This window comes from Misgurnus anguillicaudatus, chromosome 9 (assembly GCF_027580225.2).
Source record: "Misgurnus anguillicaudatus chromosome 9, ASM2758022v2, whole genome shotgun sequence".
In the NCBI taxonomy this organism is placed as follows: domain Eukaryota; kingdom Metazoa; phylum Chordata; class Actinopteri; order Cypriniformes; family Cobitidae; genus Misgurnus; species Misgurnus anguillicaudatus.
This window is the reverse complement of record NC_073345.2, coordinates 21,293,466-21,315,037: the sequence shown is the minus strand read 5'-3', so window position 1 is coordinate 21,315,037 and position 21,572 is coordinate 21,293,466. Positions and strand designations below refer to the sequence as shown.

The following is a 21,572-nucleotide window of genomic DNA, read 5'->3' as shown; positions in this document are numbered from 1 at the left end:
ACACTCAAATAATAAAGAACACCTTTCTTGAGGTAGCTTGAAATGGCCAGGAAAAACTAAGCAGAAACACACAGCCAAGACTCAAAACCAAGTGAGGGACAAGGGAAAAAACACACAACTTAAATACTCTATGAGAAACAAGGCACAGGTGACTTACATAAGCCTAATAAGGCCACATGAGGAAGAACTAAGAGAGAGAGGAACTAGGGGGACCTCTAGAGACAAGGAGGCGAACAACAGGAGGTAGGATGCTGACAGGACCCCCTCATTTAGGAATGGCTCCTGACATTCCTTCCAGAACATCCCCGCCTCCAGGTGCGAAACTCTTGGATCAAACTTGGGTCCAGGATGTCCTTGGCTGGATTCCAGGACCGTTCCTCCGGCCCATAGCCCTCCTAGTCCACCAGATACTGTAATGAGTTCTGGACCCTCCGGGAGTCCAGTATCTGGCGCACTGTGTAGGCTGGCTGGCCGTTGATGATCCTGGGAGGTGGAGGGGGTCTGTGAGGGGGGGGGCAAAAGGAGAAGACAAGACAGGTTTTAGTAATGATGCATGAAATGTGGGGTTAATTCTAAGGGAACAAGGGAGAAACAAACAATAAGAAACAGGGTTAACTTTCCTTGCTATGCGGAAAGGCCCGATGTATTTCTGGGAAAGCTTCTTGGACTCAACCTCGAGGGGTAGGTTCTTGGTTGCTAGCCAAACTCTTTGACCAGCTCGGAAACTAGGGGCTGTCCGGCGGCGGCGGTTAGCCTGACTTTGGTATTGTTGAGAGGGCTGAAGGAGATAATGCCTGGCCTTTCTCCAGGTCAGTCGACAACGTTGGACAAAGCGCTGAGCAGAAGGTACACCAACTTGAGCTTCTTCTTCGGGAAATAAAGGGGTAGCATATCTAAACTGGCATTCGAAGGGGGATAGTCCAGTGGCAGAGGACTGGAGGGTGTTGTGGGCATATTCAGCCCAAATGATATAGGTGGCAGGGAAATGAACCGGGCAGCCTTAGACAACCGATCTATAACTACCAGGATGACAGTGTTGCCTTGGGATGGTGGACGTCCTGTCACAAAGTCTCAAGAAAGGTGCGATCATGGTCTGCGAGGAACAGGTAAGGGATGAAGCAATCCCTGAGGTCGCTGATTTGTAGATTTTCCCTAGTTGCACACAATGCAGGCATCTACATATACCTTAACATCCTACTTGATTGACAGCCACCAAAACCACAGCTGAAGGAAGTCAAGTGTGCGAGCACTTCCTGGATGGCATTTCAAGGGAGACTCATGACCCCATTGCAGGACCCGGGCCCAGGCAGATTTAGGAACGTAAAGGCATTCAGTGGGACCACCACCTGGATCAGGCTCATGGGCAAGGGCCTCTCACACCAATCTCTCCAGTTCCCATTGAAGGGGTGCAATGATCCTAGACCTAGGAATAATCAATGCCAAAGGCTTCTCTTGTGTCTCAGGAGAGTATGCTTGGGACAGGGCATCAGGCTTGACATTTTTGGTGCCGGGTCTATAAGATAGGAGAAACTGGAATTGATTAAAAAACAGGAACCATCGAGGTTGCCAAGAGTTCAACCTCTTAGCCTGTTGGAGATATTACAGATTCTTGTGGTCTGTAAGAACCTGGAAAAGGTGCTGAGCCCCCTCAAGCCAGTGGCGCCACTCCTCCAAAGCAAATTTTACTGCAAGCAACTTGCACTCAGCATCCGACAGGCGGCGAGACATGAAGGCGCTACGGTGTAACTTCAGCCCTCTGTGACAGGATGGCTCCTACCCCCACCTCTAAGGCGTCCACCTCCACCACAAAACGTCTCTTTGGGTCAGGGATCAAAAGAATAGGAGCAGAAGTGAATCGACGCTTGAGATCTTCAAAGGCCCCTGCTGCTTCCAGACCCCAGTGAATCTTGGTTCCTCCTCCCTTAATAAGTGCTGTCAAGGGGGCCTCAACAGAACTGAAATTCTTAATGAACTTCCTGTAGAAGTTTGAAGAGCCAATGAAACGTTGAACCTCCTTGACTGTGGCAGGTATGGGCCAGTTGTGGACTGCTTTGACTTTCTTTGGGTCCATCTCCAGGTGGCCAGGAGTGATGATGAATCTGAGATATTAGGCCTGGGTTACATGAAATTCACACTCCTCTGGTTTTACATAGAGGAGTCTCTGGAGAACCCTGCTAACATGCCCCTCATGCTCCTGCAGTGACTTTGAGAAAATGAGTATATCGTCTAGATATACAAAGACAAATTTATTGAGTAGGTCCCGGAGAACGTCATTAATTAGTGCCTGAAACACAGCTGGGGCATTGGTAAGCCCGAATGGCATCACGAGATACTCATAGTGGCCTGTGGGAGTGTTGAAGGCTGTCTTCCATTCATCCCCTTGCCGGATCCGCACGAGATGGTAAGCATTACGGAGATCCAGCTTAGTGAATATTAAAGCTCCTTGAAGCAGCTCAAAAGCAGTGGACATGAACCACAGTCGTAAGTGCGGTGAGGTGGTAAGGAGGTAGCCCGGGTCTTGCTGAATACTGCTTTAAACTGATGATAAACACTGGGGACTCGAGATAGGTCAATAGACTCGTGAAGATCAGAACTAGGGGCTGAGGGACTCTGAGGTAGACAGGTAAGTTGGCAAGTAGAGCCCCAACTAAGAATGGTGTTTGTGGGTCAGTCACTTATGGGATTATTTATGCACAGGATAATAGGATACTCGGTGGAGTCAATAAGATAAAAGGTCTCCTCCTGCTGGTGTTGAAAGGTAGTAAGTCGCAGGGACTGAGTGGCCTCTGTAACTTTGCCTGGATCCAGAGGTCTGCCATCTAAAGCTGTAACTGCCTGGGGGTGAGGAAGAAGCTGAGTAGGGATATTAAGTTCCTTAGGCAAGGTTAGATCCAGGAAGTTGCCTGCTGCACCAAAGTCAATCATAGCCTGGACCAGATGCTGGTGGCCCTCCCAGGATAAAGTGGCTGGAAAGCTAGGACAGCATTATCAGGAGGAGCTCTAACTTTCCCCATCACAGCCCTCCTGTTGCTGGGTGGGGACTGGCGTTTCCCGAGAGCTCTGGGCATGTGGAGCGAAGGTGGCTAGAAGCACCACAGCTTCGAAGGATCTACTTCGAGAAACTACTAAAATGGCAATGAAATTGGCATGCAGGTATTTGCATCAGCCGGCGCTGCCCCGCCACATGAGTATTTAACGAGAGGCAGGTGTGATACCAAAATAGCTATTTTCGCTGAGAAAAAGCCGAGCATCAGTGCATTGCCGGTATCAGCAGTGGAACAGCAAACTGCTCCGCAACATAGATTGCAAAGCGAGGGAGGAGTACCAAATTATTTTTTGTGAAATTTTTTCACTAATGGTGTTCCATAATGGAGCAATAGTGCAGCACCAAAATGGACCTGCAAGCCGTCACACGAGCCGACCTGCGGTGTTCTCACCGGTTTACGGAGAGAATCCGAGAGGATACCGGCTCGAAATGAACACTATAGAATCTGAATGCCACATAGAATGCCACACTTCTCTTAGAGTGAGCTCTTAAATTAAAGGGGCATGAGATGCCCAGTATTTGATAAACAAGCGCGATTGTGTCCCAAATCCTCTGCTTGGTGACAGCTTTTCCTTTATGCTGACCAACATAACAGACAAAGAGCTGATCTGAGGTCCTAGAGCTTTGAGTTCAAAAAGCTTTGAGACACAGTGCACATATAGACTAGGTCTGGCTCCTCCAAGAGCAGCATTTGTGACACCACCTATTCTCTGAAAGGAGTGGTGGGAACCTTGGGCATGTAGCCGGCCCGGGGTCTCAGTGTTATACTGGTTTCAGCAGGCCCGAACTGAAGGCACAAATCATCAACTGAAAATGCATGAAGCTCCCCATCCTCTTAACAGAGGCCAATGCAAGGAGAGTCAACGTTTTTGTTGTTAGAAACTTGACATTTACAGACTGCAGAGGCTCAAAGGAAGCTTCCTGTAAGACTTTCAGCACCACAGACAGGTCCCAAGGAGGAATAGAGGGAGGGCGTGGAGGATTTATGACACTTTTCCATTGCATAGTACACCACGATTTTGAGGCTTTCGTGAGCTTTTCCACTGGGTGCAGTACGTAGTACCTGATACTTTTTTAGTACCACCTCGGTTGGGGTTTCAAGCGACCCGAGCTGATACCAAAACTTGACGCAAAAACACTGTAGATCACTGATTGGTCTTAGAGAATCGTCACTTCTTTACCTTTTAGTGCTAGCTTGCGCTGTCTCGAGGAAACATGTTGTCATCTGTGCTCTGCTATAAGTTCCCAAACTCCCTTTTAGCAATGTAAAACATCCACAGGTTGAGAATCAGGAACACCATACCATTTTTTGCAGACTTGCAGTTTGTGGCGGCACATTCGCGATGCTCACGTTCAAATATATGCTTAAGTGCAACTTAAATGAGGCTCAGCGGAGAGCGTCGACTGACGCCACGGGTGTTTGTACAGAAACTGTTATGTGAGACAAAGGAATAGTGATAAACGTGATGTGCAAACATCTTTTTGTGGTGGTCAATTTTAATTTTTTAGCGGACTGAGGAATAAATGAATGTATGGGTATGTACAATGATGCTCTATGTACAATGACACGCCTATAATTCCTCCCACTCCGAAGTGTTACTAAACTCGATGGAAAAGCTAACCAAGCCAAAGTGAGATGAGCTGACCAAAACCAAACCGTGGGGTTCTTTGCAATGGAAAAGTGGCATTAGTCTCCGTGCACCTGTTAAAAACCTAATAACCAGGTCTTGCTGATCCACTGACCTACCATTTATTGGTGTGATGTATGCAGATATTGCAGCAATGTCTACTTTAATGGTGGAGGGGGACAGCCTCCTCTTCAACCGGTGCTGAAGATATAAAAGCATGACGTTGACAAGGCATTCTCGGGGGTTTTCTTGTTGAGAAGAACACCAGTCAACTAACAGGTTCCATTTTAGCATGTAAGCATGTCTTGTGGACGGCGCTCACGCTGCAGCTATAGTGTTAGATATCTCTTAGGGTAAATCATTTAGAACCTCCGTGCTCTGTTCAGAGACCATACATGGAGGTTCCACAGGAAGGGTCTTGGGTATACTGTGCCCCCTGCCTGAGAAAGAAGGTCCTTCCTCAGGGGAATCTGCTGGGGGGGCTTTCATGAGGAGCATGAGTTCTGGGAACTAATTCCTGGTGCTCCAATACGCTGCAACCAGTAAAATTCTCTCTTCGTCCTGCCTGACATTGCACAGTGTCTGTGCGAGAAGGCCCACTGGGGAACATGTATATTTGCGCAGACGCTACGGCCAGCTGTGCTCAAGCGCATCCACACCACCCCATGGTGGAGGCATCTGTGCACACTATAGCATTCCTGGAGACCTTATTCCCCAGAAGCCTCTGAAAGTCCAGTTCCATACAGAGAAAAGAGATCCTCTGCACAGGGCAAAGTTTACTCTTCTCCCAGCTGACCCAAAGACCCAGACAAGCAAGGTGTTTGAGCACTAGATCTCTATGCTCACAAAGTAAGCAAATACCTGCATTCCAAGTTCATTGGCGCTTTAGTAGCTTCTCGAAGTAAATTGTTCTCGCAAATCGCGTTCCCCATTCCCAATTCCAAAGGGAACTCTGGGTTACTTTCAGCAGGTTCTCTTAAACTGAGTTTTGAAACCGACATACCCAGAGTTAGCAAGTATTAGATCAATCAACCCAGAGTTCAGGGTCAATCTGATTGTAAGTTAACACTGCTTTCTGAAATACACCCCTGTTGCTGTGGTGTGTAGGATCACATCAAGTGTCAGCATGAGGAGTTAATGATGTTCGTTTTAATTTCGCCATTAGAGGGCGCTCTACTACTTTGTAATGCAAGAGCACTAGCAGAGCTTCCCTGCTGTCTTCATTGTTGCATCTGCAACAAACGCAACCGGAAAAAAAACTATTGGTCGGAATGATGCCAATGAATGATAGTTATTGTTATCGTTAATCCGATGAATCGGTCAATCTCTACTAATCAGTTACTAATCAGGTTGAGGGGTAACAATGTTTAATTCTGATGACTGCAAAGGCACTGGTGTGTTTTAGTGACATGATGAACCCATCTGATAAGTTTCAGTTTAGAAAAGAGCAAGTCTACTCTAATGCAGGGGTGGGCAATTCTGCTCCTGGAGGGCCACAGTCCTGGAGAGTTTAGCTTCAACCCTAATCAAGCACAAACTTAGATTAGATTTTTCAGGTGTGCTTGATTAGGTTTGGAGAATTGCCCACCCCTGCTTTAATGACTGGTACAGGAGTTGACAAGAAGTTTAAAGTTCAAAAATAGACTATCCTAAGTTTGAGCATAATTAATCCCAAGATATTTTATAATGCTCCTCAGGTCCCCACTGAAAATATAAAGCAAATAAAACCAAGCTTTCTGATTGTCCACACATACACCTCTGGATTTGTGGGTGTGGTCTTGTTCCTTGTTCTCCTGGTTGAAAGGAACAGATTGCATAACAATGCATTTCACTATCTTAACAAATCTTTATTAGTGTTCTCTTTGGTGCAGTTTATATTGCAGGATATTAATATTTTATCTGATTGAGTCACCACTGCTACCTTGATGGATAATACGTCTCATCCTTTGATGTTCACTCTCATGGTGCCCAAAGAATCAAACTCATTTAGGCACATATATTTTACTTGTTTTCTTTTTCTCTATTTGCTTATATTATCAATTAATGTTCGACTTGTTTCTATCATTGTAACGGAGAATTCACTTCATGAACCAATGTACATATTCTTGGCTCATCTGTGTATAAATGGGGTTTATGGAGCCTCAGGATTTTACCCTAAAATGTTGTCTGATTTAATATTGGATTCATATGTGATCTCTTCTTACATGTGTGCTGTGCAATCTTATGTTATCTACAGCTCTTTACTCTGTGAGTTCACAATATTAACAGTCATGTCATATGATAGATATGTAGCCATATGCAGACCTTTAGACTATCATTCAAAATTAACTAATAGCACCTCCTTGAAATTGATTTTGTTTTCCTGGATTGTACCAAACTGCTGTATTATTCCAGCAGCCCTGTTATCAAATTTAAGGACATTTTGTAAATATCACATTGACAAATTGTATTGTGATAACTGGTCAATTGTAAAACTATCTTGTATATCATCTTTTGTTAATAATGTTTATGGTTACGTTGTTGCTGTTATATTTTTAGGTTGTGCTTTTATTGTTGTGCTGTCCTATGTTAAACTCATTGCTGCTTGTAAAGCATCTTTAGAAAGTAGAAGAAAATTTTGGCAAACCTGTTTACCACATATAACATCACTGATAAATTTCACCTTTGCTTTTCTTTTTGATGTCATGTATAGTAGATACGGTGCTAATGATATTCCAGAGAGTTTACGGCATTTTTTGGCTTTAGAACTGGTTATAGTTCCTCCTGTTGTTAATCCTTTAATCTATGGGTTAAATATTAAAACAGTGCGCAGAAGAGTTTTCCCCACAAAAATTGTTATGAAAATTTTTCTTTGTAACTGATGTACATTGAAATGCAAGAAGTGTATATAAGCTGTGTAATATACTGTCAAAAGTGTAAAAATAGCATAACATTTATGCACTTAATTTGGCATAATACATTATACTCACTTTTCCAGTGATTTGTTACATAAGCCTATGCTATTTTCTGTTATGTAAAAAAACAACATGGCCACTGTTTTATAATATATTAAACACATGACTAATATAATACTGTGGAAATGATCCTTCTGTGTCATCAAAGAGTTTTATTTTGAAAAACTCTGAGAAGTCAAACTTTAGGATGTGTTACACATCAAATACCCTGTATATTGATCAGTACTGTAACATATGAAACAAGAAACCAGCCCAGACTCACGAAATATCGTTATATAGTCACATAATTTTTTTATTCTTTTTCCATGATATTGTTTCCGCGTTTTTTTTTTTGTGATCGTATAATTAATTCCTGTTTTTGTGTCACGTATTGGTTACTTAACTGTTTTGTCCTATTTTCTTACCATTGTCACTTCGGTTTAGGGGTAGATTTACATAAAATTACATCCCTACCCAAACCCAACTCCAACCAAAAGAAAAAATTGTGTAAACCAATATATAAAGTGACATTCTAATGCAAGCACTAAATCTAACCCTAAACCAAAGCGACAATGGTTTAAAAATAATAAAAAGCAGTTGAGTAACCAATACGTGATAATCACAGTAAATATCACGAAAAAATAATAAAAAAACGAAACCTCGTGAGACTGTGTAGGAGAAACACAACGCAATATAAGAAAAAAATGACCGCTTTAGGAATTTACTTATCATGGTTTAAAAACAGCTTTTTGGACCTACACGCACGAAACAATGACGAAATACCCGATATTTGTCAGCTCTTTCAAGGTTTGTGTGCTAAAAATGCTGTCATAGTTTGGAATGCTCTGAGAAATTCATTTTGCTACTTTCGTCCTGCGACTGCAGTGGCATATAGCCAATGACATGAAAGTGTGCAGAAACGGCAATCAAATGCCAGCTTTATCACGCAAACATTTTTTTGTCTAAATAAAAAATTAGGAAAAATTTGTGGAGGTTGGGTGCGTTCATGACTCTTTCAGAAAGCATGGAAAGGAGGGGGAGGAGAGGAGTTAGCTACGCTCCGTTTTGTTTAACAACATCTTGAACATCAACAAGAAGTGACGTTACACAGATTCACTTAGATCGCCTTTAATAAAAAATATAATGACTAATAGACACCGTGTATAACTTCGCCTCACATGCGCACACTGGTAACAATCGCACGTAAATCCATGCGTCTGTGTCAGAAAAAAGTTTCATTATCATCAAGTCATATTATTAGTTGTTCAACTCGCTATTTCGATTTTGTTGTAAATGAATTAGGGATGTTAACAATTAATCATGAAACATGAGACAAACGAACCAGCACAGGACAGCACACCCAATGGCACTAAATAGAGGGTATGCACGTGACGTCACCTTTGGCGAAATTGATTGCGGTTATACCCACTGAGTGGCAGAAGACAGAGTAAAAAAAACACACCTAATCCCCATACAGTAAGCATAATGAACCCCTGAGATTTTACACTTAGTAAAAACACTTTTTATAAGCATCAAATCCTTAATGCTTTCATTTATTGAATGTGAGTTCTGGTAATACTGTGCTAATGGTATGTAATTGTGTGCTATGGTTTCATGCTGGACAAAGGATTTCAATGAATATCAGTTGTTTTAACCTGTTGCATTTCGATCACATTTTGCATATAGGACAGAATAAATTGGCATAACATCTAAATCAATGGAAAATTTGACCTATTTTGCAACCTACACTCTGATGGAACCAAGAGACTCAAAATCATACAGACATTTATATTTCACATGTATTTTATTTCTGTATATTATGATATTGTTTGTTAACATTTGGCTCAGTGTTGTTATTGTTTTGGAGAGAGCCCTTCATGAACCAATGTATATTTTTCTGTGCAATCTGTGTATAAATGATTTATATGGAACAGCAGCATTCTATCCTAAATTTCTGCATGATTTATTACTGGATTCATATGTGATTCCTTCTTACTTTTGTGCCTTACAAGCTTTTGTAGTGTACACCTATGTAATGTGTGAATTTTCTACATTAGCAGTGATGGCGTATGACAGACATGTTGCTATATGCAGACCATTGGACTATCATTCAAAGCTGAACAGAAAGTCATGTGGTATATTACTTAGTTTATGCTGGATTTTGCCATTTCTTATTATGTTCATTGCAGTTGTGTTGTCAAATAGGTATGTTCCATGTAAGTCTCAAATTGAAAAATTGTATTGTGACAACTGGTCAATAGTAAAGCTCTCATGTGAATCAACTGTTGCTAATAACATTTATGGATTTGTTTTTTTTTCATTATATTTTGGACTTGTCGTTGTAATTATGGTGTCCTATGTAAAACTTATCATTGTATGTAAAGCATCATTAGAGTGCAGGAGGAAATTTTGGCAGACCTGTGTTCCTCATTTGGCCTCACTGATAAATCTCACTATTGCAATCTTATTTGATAACATCTGTAACAAATATTGTTCAAGTGATGTCCCAATGAGTCTGCGTCACTTTTTGGCTTTAGAGATGATTATAGTGCCACCTCTATTCAATCCTGTAATCTATGGTTTAAAACTTAAAGAGGTTCGCAGGAGAATCTTAAAAATGTGCAATAACTGGATCAGAAAATAGGTTATGTTCAGCCTGTTGTTTTTATTTCTACACTGTAAAACATTGTTTGATTCCTTCTTACATGCATAAGAAAAAATGACTTTACAATCAAATTGACTTTACAAGTCATGACCCAGAGACAGGGACCCAGGAACCATTTTTCTTTCTGACAATTTAAGTTAAAATGAATTGTTAAACCAGTCTGATTAAACTTAAACATTTAAGGACGCTAATTTTTTATAATTTGTTCTACAAAAGAGAAACTTTGAACTGATGCCCTGGCTTTATAGAAACAGTAACAATGTTCAGTATGAAAATGAAGTTAGTAAACTCTAAGGGTCCTATTTACCAGAGAGGGCAAATACTATCTTTTTAGTGCTAATTCTTCACTGCACATCTTTAGTAAATCCTGACAGTACCTTTTGTCCTACTTTCATAAAGCCTTAAATGTTTTTTTGGGGTATACTTTAATAGGTTTTTATGCTTGATTGTTAAAATAAGTAACTTATATGTTATGTACAATGTGAATACATTTGAACTCATATAATAAATGTATATACCAACTGATGTTTAATAGCATCCAGTGGCAGTTTTGGGACTATGAAAGCTTAAAGGAAGCAAGAAAGCCCTACTTTTTTGCGATTTCATAATTAAATTTGAAAAATAACTTTGCAAGACTTGGGATTTTGAGACATCTGTGGACTTAACACATTTACACCACTGGAAATTAGTAGGTAATAGAGAACTAATTTAAATATTAAAGCTGCAAGCAGCATTGGAAGGGCCCTCGCACGCATGTGCACCCTCACCCGATGGCCTTAGGAAAAACAGTGAACAGTAGGGATATGAATTTTAGTGTCTAAATATTTGAGGATATTCTCATTAGACTGACCAAATATTATGTTTCCTGCTGCCTCTGGGTGACGCTATGACTGTATCTGTATTTTGCTATGTTGATGTGTTCAGGCCAAATCCCTTATCAAACGTGTGAAGTCTGAAGTCAGGGGAGACTTCATATGCCTGAATTAGAACAGCTTCCTGTTTAATGCCGAAACATTACATTTTGCCAGGCCGCCACGGACACACCCTCCAACAAAAAGTCAAGATCTCCGCAATTTATCATCGCAGAGTACTTAAGATCAGTCTGACCAAATATGATGACGATCTGATTAAATCTAAATCTAAGAGCAGTAAATCACACGGTAAAACATGGCATTTCCTTCTGCCTCTAGGTGGCACTATGATTGTAGTTGAATATTGGCATTGAAATGTGTTCAGGCCAGGACTCTTATCAAACATGTGAAGCGTGGGTCAGGTTGAACATTGTATGCCTGAGTTAGAACAACATCCTGTTTCATGGTGAAAACTGTGGAATTTATCAGGCCGCCACGGACACATCCTCCTGCGAAAAGTCAAAAGCTCCCCAATTTAACATTGCAAAGGCCTTTAGATGAGACTGACCAAATATGATGATGATCTGATTAAATTTATAGGAGGAGTTTGTTAAAGCTGCGGTCGGCAACTTATTTTATCATATTTTTTGATCATATTCAGTGAAACCAACACTATGCTCCGATAGAACAACATAAATTAGACTGTTTAAGAAAAAAACCCGCGCTTCTAGCTCCACCTGGAGCCTGTTATTTGTTTAGCAAAAATCCACCGCTCCCGGTTCATTTGGTCCAATCAGCACAGGCTGGTTCATTTGGTCCAATCAGCGCAGGGCTGTGTAAAATCTGCCTGTCAATCACAGTACCTGCACGCGCCACAGATCCCCATCGTGCGCGTTACAATATCTCGTGCATCCGCCTGAATTCATAGTTGTTTTGGTTTGAACAGCGTGATGGCGGAGAGAACTTTCAGTAACAAACTTCCGATTTCTCGGATAACAACTAGAGCTAGGAAAACAACCAATGAAAAGAAGGAAACAAAGATAGAAAGCGACTGTGACCGTATTAAAACTAGGATCAATTTCGGACCGGCATTTGAAAGGAATCTACGAGATTTCAAGCTGGATGCTTGCCACATTTCTTCTCAACAGGTAATTGTACTTTATCAACCATTGATTGTATTCCGGAGTGTTATGCAAGTAATCTAAGTATTCTTGCTAAGTATGCGTTCACAATAATACTTTTGCACACGCGCTGACGAGAACGAGCTCTGAGGGAGGTTGCTCGGAGGTAGTGGGGGAGGGACATGAAATTGTAAACATTTGGAAACTGCTCAATCCTCCAGAGTTCCGATGGCAGCTTTAAAGTACAAAGCCTGGGAATGGCAAAAATTTGCACAGAAATCACAGCGAAAATTCAAAATGGTCGACTTCCATTTAGAGCTTGGTTCCAATGGATTTTTTGTAGGTCTTGAGGTGATAGATGACCCTACCAAATTTCTTATCGATATGTTTTTCGTAGTGGGGGAGCTGTTCTTTTGAAATCTTGCAGGTGGCGCTATCGAGTCATTTCTTCACGCCTACTTCTGACGCCAAAGCCACATGTACATTTTTGTCACTTCTGACGTGTGTGCAAAGTTTCATGAGTTTTTCGAGCATGTTTAGGCCCTCAGAAATGTGATTCATTTCGGAGAAGAAGAAAAAGAAGAAACTGAGCAAAAACAATAGGCGTTAGGGATAGACTTGGGTTTGGGTAAGGATGTCATTTTATATAAATCTAACCCTAAACCGAAGTGACAATGGTAAGAAAATATGAAAACAGTTGAGTAACCAATCCATGACAATGACACAGAAAAAAAAGTCTGTGGTATGGCCATGGAAAATGAGCAAAATATTCTGTGACTATACCACGGAAATTTCTTGAGATCAGGTTGCAAATAAAACCCTTTTGTCCCCTTTTGACCCAACATTGCCAGCAGCCATATCACCCTGTAGCCCAAGACAGCTAGCCCACTGAAGCTAAGCAGGGCTGAGCCTGGCCAGTACTTGGATGGGAGACCACCTGGGAAAACCAGGTTGTTGTTGGTGGTGGTGTTAGTGAGACCCTGTGATTTGTGTGGCTCCTAACTCCCCAGTATAGTGATGGGGACACTATACTGTCAAAAATGCACCGTCCTTCGGATGAGATGTTAAACCGAGGTCCTGACTCTCTGTGGTCATTAAGAATCCAAGGATGTCCTTCGAAAAAGAGTAGGGGTGTGCCAAACTTGCCCATTGGCCTACTAATCATCCCTCATACTAATTGGCTATATCACTCGGTCTCCTCTCCACTAATAAGCTGGTGTGTGGTGTGTGGTGGGTGTTCTGGTGCAATATGGCTGCCGTCGCATTATCCAGGTGGATGCTGCACATTAGTGGTGGTTGAGGAAATATTATTCATGCATGCACAGTATATTTCATAATGGAACCAATATCCACTTAATAATGTAGACATCTCATCCATCAGTGTTTGTTTATAAAGTCCTACTTTTTTACGTTTGTGCATCCCAGAGAATGCACATATTTATAAAAAAAGTAGCCTGCACTATTTATTGGATGTGGAAATCATCTGCCAAGTGCATATGTGCCTCATATTGCATGAGGAAAACTACATGTACAAAGACCAACAAAGGTCACTGAAATATTCCCTGTAGTTTATCTGCTAAAACCTCAGAGCGAGTTTATAAGATCGGTTTGTGACCCTTAGTGCTTTCATTTCATGAATGATATTGTGCATGATCACAGTTTTGGCATAGCAACATGCATGGTATTTGTGTCTTTTTAAACTGAATTAGAAACAGAAGGATATACAGCAATTTACATTAGAAGCAATTGTTTTGTATTGTGCCTATGGTCAAATGTAACAACATGGACAATCTTACTTTTTATGCAGTGTACTCCCTAATGGAACCAAAAGACTTTAAATTGTTTAGGCACATATATTTCACATGCTTTCTTGTTCTTTATGTCCTGATATTGTTTCTAAACATTTGGCTTAGTGTTGTTATTGTTTTGGAGAGAGCCCTTCATGAACCAATGTATATTTTTCTGTGCAATCTGTGTATAAATGACCTGTTTGGAGCCGCAGGTTTCTATCCTAAATTCCTACATGATTTATTAATGGATTCATATGTGATCCCTTCATACATGTGTGCTTTTCAAGCTTTTGTGATTTACAGCTATGTAATGTGTGAGTATTGTACATTAGCAGTGATGGCTTATGACAGACACGTGGCCATATGCAGACCACTAGACTATCATTCAAAGCTAAACAAATATTCATGTTGTCTATTACTTGGTTTATCTTGGATTTTACCGTTTTGTCTAATGTTCATTGCAGTTCTCTGGTCAAATAGGTTAACAGTGTGTAAAAATCATATTGATAAATTGTATTGTGACAACTGGTCAATGGTAAAGCTCACATGTGAATCAACTGTTACTAATAACATCTATGGATTTCTTGTTATTTCTTTATATTTGGGTCTTTTTATTGTAATTATAGTTTCATATATAACACTTATTGGGGCATGTAAAGCATCATTGGAGTGCAGAAGAAAATTTTGGCAGACCTGTGTGCCTCATGTCCTGTCTCTGATAAATTTCTCCTTTGCGATACTTTTTGATACCATCTACACCAGATATGGTTCAAATGACGTCCATGTGAGTCTGCGTAATTTTTTGGCTTTGGAGATGCTCATTGTGCCACCTCTTTTTAATCCTATAATATATGGTTTAAAACTTAAAGAGATTCGCAAAAAAGTCCTTAAATCATTTACTGTGGAAATTTTATGAAAAAAACAAGATCAAGATTGAAGCAAGCTGTGCATGAACTTTTTGAACTGATGTATTTGTCATAAACATGCAAAAATGAATAATTGTAGGACAACAGAAGGTAATATAAATGACATTTGTATAATTTCACTCCAGATCCACTTAATTTTGTGCTTTTTATGTTACTTTAAAATATGTATTTAATAGATTTTCAATTATATGATTCTGTATTAGCCAACAGAAATGACTGTACATAAAAAATCTGCAATGATGAACATGAAGGATATTTGAATCTGTAAATTAATCTTAGTCTATCTAGTTAAAGTTAATCTAATTAATTTAATTTTATTGTTCTATGTTTTAGAATATTTTTTTAAACATTACCATTTCACTTTTAAAATACATTTGTATGTAAAACTATAAAAAAATATAGAAGAGCCCTTGCGTCATATGGGATGGGGACAGCTTTTTACAGCATTACATTTAGCCTATAGGTCTTCATTTTATTGGTTAAAGTTATTTTCTTTGTTAAATAAGTACACATTGACATTGTAAGCTGTTTTAAGCTATGAAGAATTGAGAAAAGAGTTGTTAATTCAGCAGAAGAGTTGATTTATTATTACCTGATGAAAGATGATTTTGAAAGATGATGTTCAATGACTGTGTGTTGTTAACAGTGCAACCTGCAAGCCAAAACAGAAACTGTATAGTTTAATAACTCGATATGACGAGCTTCACATATGGTTAAAAGACGTATAAAATAAGCAATAGAACTACTGCAAACAGACAAAATTTTTCTTCCAGGAAAACATATAAGTAATTATTATAAAATCGATTACATTTTTGATCTAAAAATTTTAAATCTTCAAAAGATCAGGCTATTTTCAAAACAAATGAGCCCTCCACAGCCCAATGCCACTGATTAAAACTTTAAAGGTAATTGCAGAACCAGAAGATAGGCCTACATCTGGAATCTTAGCAAGATTATTTTGACCAATGATTTGAACTGATGTCTTCAGATAAAGTAAAAATGCCCCTAAAAATCAGCTACAAAAGACAAATATGTGATCTGGTCTGTGAAAACCCAGCTATATGCATTTTTTGTGATTGATTTACTGTTTTTATACATCAAATCATACATAATGTAAAAATCTAACATTGATTTCTTTAAAACGGACTAAGACCATGTCAAAAGAAATTGAAGTGAAATCAAACTTTGATGCTCCTAATCTCAAAATAAGACTTCAGCTTGGATTTCACAGATAGGGTCACATACAACTCCTTAATTAAAATGTAAATTCAGAAATTCTGACATTTAACTTGTTAGCCAGCCTGTTAGCCAAGACCAAAATCTTGCCACAGATTTAAACTGTAAAACTGAGTCGTATCGAATGACAGAAAGCCATAACAAAGGTTATTGAAGGTCATTGAATATTTAGTTTTTTTGTTGTTGTTGTTAATACTGTAGAGAATTTACTCTGTAGTAAAGCCTTTAAAAAGCTCGTCTGCTGCTCTTATTGTTTCCACTGTGTGAATGTGAGGACGCAGAATCACAGCTCTGGTGTGACAACAGTAATGGTTGATGTGTTTCTGACCGTAGTGTTTGAACAATTTGAATGGCATATTTTTGTGTCTTATTCTGTAGAAATATAACATTTGTCATTAGAGATTGATTTATTTTCAGCATTGACATTTAAAATACCAATTTATTTTGCTTAAGGACAATTATCTGTGGAAGAATGTTAATGGACAATATGACCTATTTGATCTACACGCTGATGGAACCAAGAGACTCTAAATCATTCAGGCACATATATTTCACATGCTTTCTCGTTCTTTATGCCCTGTTATTGCTGCTGAACATTTGGCTGAGCGTGGTCATTGTTTTGGAGAGAGCCCTTCATGAACCAATGTATATTTTTCTGTGCAATCTGTGTTTAAATGATATATATGAAGCTACAGGATTCTATCCTAAATTTCTGCATGATTTAATACTGGATTCATATTTGATCCCTTCTTACATGTGTGCTTTTCAAGCTTTTGTGATTTACAGTTCAGGTATGTGTCAATTGTGTATATTAGCAGTGATGGCTTATGACAGACATGTGGCCATATGCAGACCTTTAGAATATCATTTTCACCTTAATACATTTTCCTGCAGCATTTTGATTAGTTTATCTTGGATTGTACCATTTATTATTATGTTCTTTGCTGTTTTCTTATCAAATAGACTGACCGTATGTAAATATCATATTGATAAATTGTTTTGTGACAATTGGTCAATGGTAAAGCTCTCATGTGAATCTACTGTCACGAATGACATTTATGGATTTGTTTTTATTTCATTGTATATTGGACTTGTCATTGTAATTGTTGTGTCCTATGTAAAGCTTGCAATTGCATGTAAAGCGTCTCTAGAGTGCAGAAGGAAATTTTGGCAGACTTGTGTACCTCATATTATTTCTCTGGCAAATTTCACTGTTGCTTCCATTTTTGATACAACGTACAACCGATACGGCTCAAATGATGTCCAGATGAGTCTCCTTAATTTTTTGGCTTTAGAGAGGCTCATAGTGCCACCTATATTGAACCCTATTATATATGGTTTAAAACTCAAAGAGGTTCGCAAAAGAATTTTAAAATCATGTATTTACTGCATTAAATCATGACCAAAATATGTACTGTTTTCTAAACTTTCTAAATATTTGATATTTACTAAATAATTAAATATTGCACGTCTATTATGTAACATTTACGCATGAACATGTTGTCTATGTAGTTTTCAAAAACTGGCCCGTCTGGTCTGAGTGTGTTAAGCAGCTAAACAGGAGTTTTAATCCTAGATCGAGTAAACGTGTGTGAAACCTTTCTTTGTCCTTGGCTTTGTGTAGCACCTGCACTGTAAAAAATAAATTGTTGGCTCAATGAATTATTTTTTAGTAACTAGTTCCACAGAAATTTTACGTTCACTCAATTTCTGTCTCCAAAGTGTTTCCTGGATTGATGTTTTTTTAGTCAGCCCAAACTTGACTCAAATATAAAAAAGTATGTTTGCTCAATTAGCTTTATAGTTCATTCAACTAAAATGTTTTAATCAGTTGTATCTTTAAAAACTTACAGCAAAAACTCTGTCAATTAAAATTTAAGTATTCACTCAATGTTTTATGTGTTACTTCAATTAATATTTATTATTTGGGATTTTTTTAATAACATTTTTAAATTATTTATCAAATAATTTATGCTGGTGTTGTTAACAAAATAATTAACTTCAGTTACATAAAAACAAAAGCTTTTTATTCACTTATCATACAGACTGAACATACAGAATTAAGTCTTCTTTAAATAGAGGGCATAAAACAGTCCAAAAAGCACTCCAAAGTCAGTCAGAACATCTGCAGGGCCATTGAGGAAACTTTCTTCAGCCCATACAAGAGGAGACAGTCTCGTCATTTATCCCTCTGGTCTGCCTCTCACATCATCTCCGCTCTGGTTTGATAAAAAGAGGATTATAAACACACACACATACATAAATAACATGTTTAATATAATAAAGCTTGACGGTGAAAGACTTTATTCCCTAAATAACGTTAGGCCAAATTTCCCTCAGACATCACACATAATTAAACACTATTGGGCGGTTTTCTCAGACGGGGCTTTTCACTGACTAAAATAACTTACTGACATCTCTTAACATATGAGTGCTATTGTTTTGTCTCAAAATGCACGCCAGTATTGTATTTTATTAGGTTTGTTTGTAAAAATGTCCCAATTATAATAAATACAGAGTTCTAAACCCTGTCCGTTAAACCAACCCTATATCCAGGCTACTAAAATAGCTCCACTTTACTTCGGACACATAACATAACACACTTCTAAATATATCTTTACAAAAATATCATTACAAAAACGTTGAGTATTTTCTGTCTTTTCCTTTCTGTATGGCAATGACATGGTTTGTCAATATATTACAGTACAAACAGTAAAAGCGTAAATGTAAATTTTGTTTAGTCTCTTGCAATCAAACTCCCACATAACTTACACCAAGGTGTAAATTACAATTTACAATACTTGTCGTCAAAACTTTAGCGATAGTTTACATCAGGAAATCACTTTAGAGTAAACTGTTATATTGACAACGTGACTTAACAATTTGACTGTCTTATCCATACACAATGACACATTGACTTGTCATTCTGATGGCAATGACATGTTCATTGAGACAGATATTTGAGAGATGAATTTTGAGTAAGAGAGTAGCTTTTGCAGGTTATCCATGGTGTTTTGCTACTTGTCCGAATTGTTTTGAGAAATGCACTTACTGTTTTGCAAATTGTGAGTATGATTCGAGAAATGTACCAAAGCGACTGAGAAAAACTGTAATAACAGTATAAAAATCTCAAGTTCACATTACTTTATTTTATATGCATTAATGAGCAACACCTCTTCAAGACGGTTTTTGACAGTCAGTGTAATTTATATAACTGTGATTTGTTTAACCCACATTGTTTTTGTGCTGTTCTGGTTTGTGTAATGACAGATATAGACACAATACACAATTATAGACATAAAAAGCCCTTGGCACATTATTAAATCTGTTTCTCTTAAGTTTTAAGATAAAATAAAAAAAAATCACTCAGTGATTGACAGCATGAAGCAGTCGATCGTGTTTCCCGTCAACAGTTTAAGCATACAAGATTTAGATGTATTGATGTACGTTATCTGTTTCTCTGAACAGTATTAAGCTATATGAGGACTCATTTGCTGGGCAGAGAGTGAATGACAGCGCAGTCTTCTGGTGTTTTAAATATTTCATTGCTTTCTTTTACATTGCTCAAAGTCATGACTGTTTGAAACACACATTTATGACATTTATGGCGTCACATGTATGACCGCACGCGTGCGGTGTACGTGCTTTTACTTGTTAACATGGGCGCCGAAAAAAACACGCGCCGCTTACGCGTTGCTCACGCTTGCGGTGTGAAGAATGTAAGCACATACCAGAAAACGTTAGCACGATATGCCATTCAATAGAGTGGTAGAGTTAGCATGTTAACACATACAGGCAATATCGTTCTACTTCTTTTCTTTTTCCACTCTGTCGTGGTATGAATGGCAGTTTACATCAAAAAGACACGGCGGCTCTGCCCACCGCTCATCAATGCGCTCCTCTTTATCCACGGTCCATTTTCGCCTACTTCGCGCTCGTTGTGTTTCCACGTCCGTCGACATGTTTCTTTGTTGTGACTGATGGCTTCCTTCTTCTTCTTCTTCGTCGGTTTTATTGGCGGTTGGCACTGATGGCTTCCTGTTTCCGGAGAACGACTTTATTGGTTGTTGATTGTTTTACGTCATGAGACTACGCTGGGACTTGCGATAATATCAAACATGTTTGATATGAAAGACTAAAGCAAGACTGGCATAAATCGGGTCGCCGACTGCAGATTATCACCTCACAGTTAACGATCGAGACGACAGGAGTGCGCCGAGACTCCAGTTAGATTCCTAAAGACTGCCGGTCTTTAGTCTGGGACTGTGAAAATCCTTTGGTGTACGCTAGGCATTAAACACAGATTTATCTAGACTTAAAATAATCTGTCTACTCAACTAAGCCCAAACAAGAAAATTGGTTTAACTTATATATTTTTGCCCTTCCAACATTTCATTAATTGTATTTTTTACAGTGTGAGGACCTGTGTATCTTTATAAATGTTAAGTGACTGTCAAGTGAATGTTATTTAGGTTGTTTAAGTTTAAAGGGACAGTTCATCCAAAAATGAAACCTGATGAACAGGAAGGAAGATATTTTAATAAATGCTTGTAACCAAACCGATCAGAGGTCCCATAAGAATACTTTATATAAATCAGTGGGGTCTCTGATCAGTTTGGTTACAAACATTACTAAAAATATCTTGCTTTGTTTTCATCAGAACAAATACATTTATACAGATTTGTAACAACAAAGTAAACAACAAGTAAATAATGACAAAATTTAAATTTTTGGTTAAATTATCGCTTTAAGGCCTGTTAACATATTAAAATGTGGTGATGGCACAGTGGATAAGACACATGTCTTTGGTGTGAGAGACCTGGGTTCGAATCCACTGAGACACTTAACCTCTAGTTGCTCCAGAGCCATGCGACCTCTGACACACACCCGTCGCTATGGGCGGGCCTTAGGGGGCCGGGCCCGCCCTCAAGGACGCTTGTGCCCCCCCAGTATTTAAAAAAATACTGTCATTTTAAATTATTAATGTTGCTAATTTTGTGTTGCATTAATGTTGTATTCTTTATAATTAAAACATTAAAAATATAAAAAACAATGGTGTGATTTTGTTTGATTGATGGGAATCTAGCTACACTGCAACAGCCTATCACGAGGCTACGTACGACACGTACGTGACGTAGCCTACGTCAGTGTAGCCGCTCAACAGTTACCGCACTTTTTTTTTAAACTGGATGAGTTTTCGCTTAGCTATACTGCTTTAAGATGGATATATTATCCGCAAATGGTTAAAAGCCCAACAACAGTCTCCAAAAGACACGTAGCAGTCAGACAGAAAGAAACTCCGGTGGCCTTGCAACCAATTTGGCGAGCTGCTCCATTGGTTTTACTTTGTTATCTGACGACGACACCAACGTAACT

General features: G+C 39.0%; 4 protein-coding genes across 4 annotated transcripts; all 4 read left to right on the top strand.

The window, feature by feature from the left end:
* Window positions 1-6,599: 6,599 nt before the first annotated feature.
* On the top strand, window positions 6,600-7,679 carry LOC129423082 (olfactory receptor 52K1-like). Its single transcript, XM_055179214.2, has one exon. It carries the CDS (start codon window positions 6,600-6,602, stop codon window positions 7,533-7,535), a length of 936 nt encoding a protein of 311 aa, XP_055035189.2. The 3' UTR covers window positions 7,536-7,679.
* Window positions 7,680-9,283: 1,604 nt separating this feature from the next.
* Window positions 9,284-10,657, top strand: LOC129424546 (olfactory receptor 6C1-like). The gene has a single exon (XM_073871702.1). The coding sequence runs from the start codon at window positions 9,325-9,327 to the stop codon at window positions 10,249-10,251; it is 927 nt and encodes a 308-aa protein (XP_073727803.1). The 5' UTR covers window positions 9,284-9,324; the 3' UTR covers window positions 10,252-10,657.
* Window positions 10,658-14,026: 3,369 nt separating this feature from the next.
* On the top strand, window positions 14,027-14,950 carry LOC129423310 (olfactory receptor 5M5-like). The gene has a single exon (XM_055179557.2). The coding sequence runs from the start codon at window positions 14,027-14,029 to the stop codon at window positions 14,948-14,950; it is 924 nt and encodes a 307-aa protein (XP_055035532.2).
* A 1,724-nt stretch (window positions 14,951-16,674) lies between these two features.
* LOC129423309 (olfactory receptor 4B13-like) lies at window positions 16,675-17,598 on the top strand. Its single transcript, XM_073870989.1, has one exon. It carries the CDS (start codon window positions 16,675-16,677, stop codon window positions 17,596-17,598), a length of 924 nt encoding a protein of 307 aa, XP_073727090.1.
* The last annotated feature ends 3,974 nt before the right edge of the window (window positions 17,599-21,572 follow it).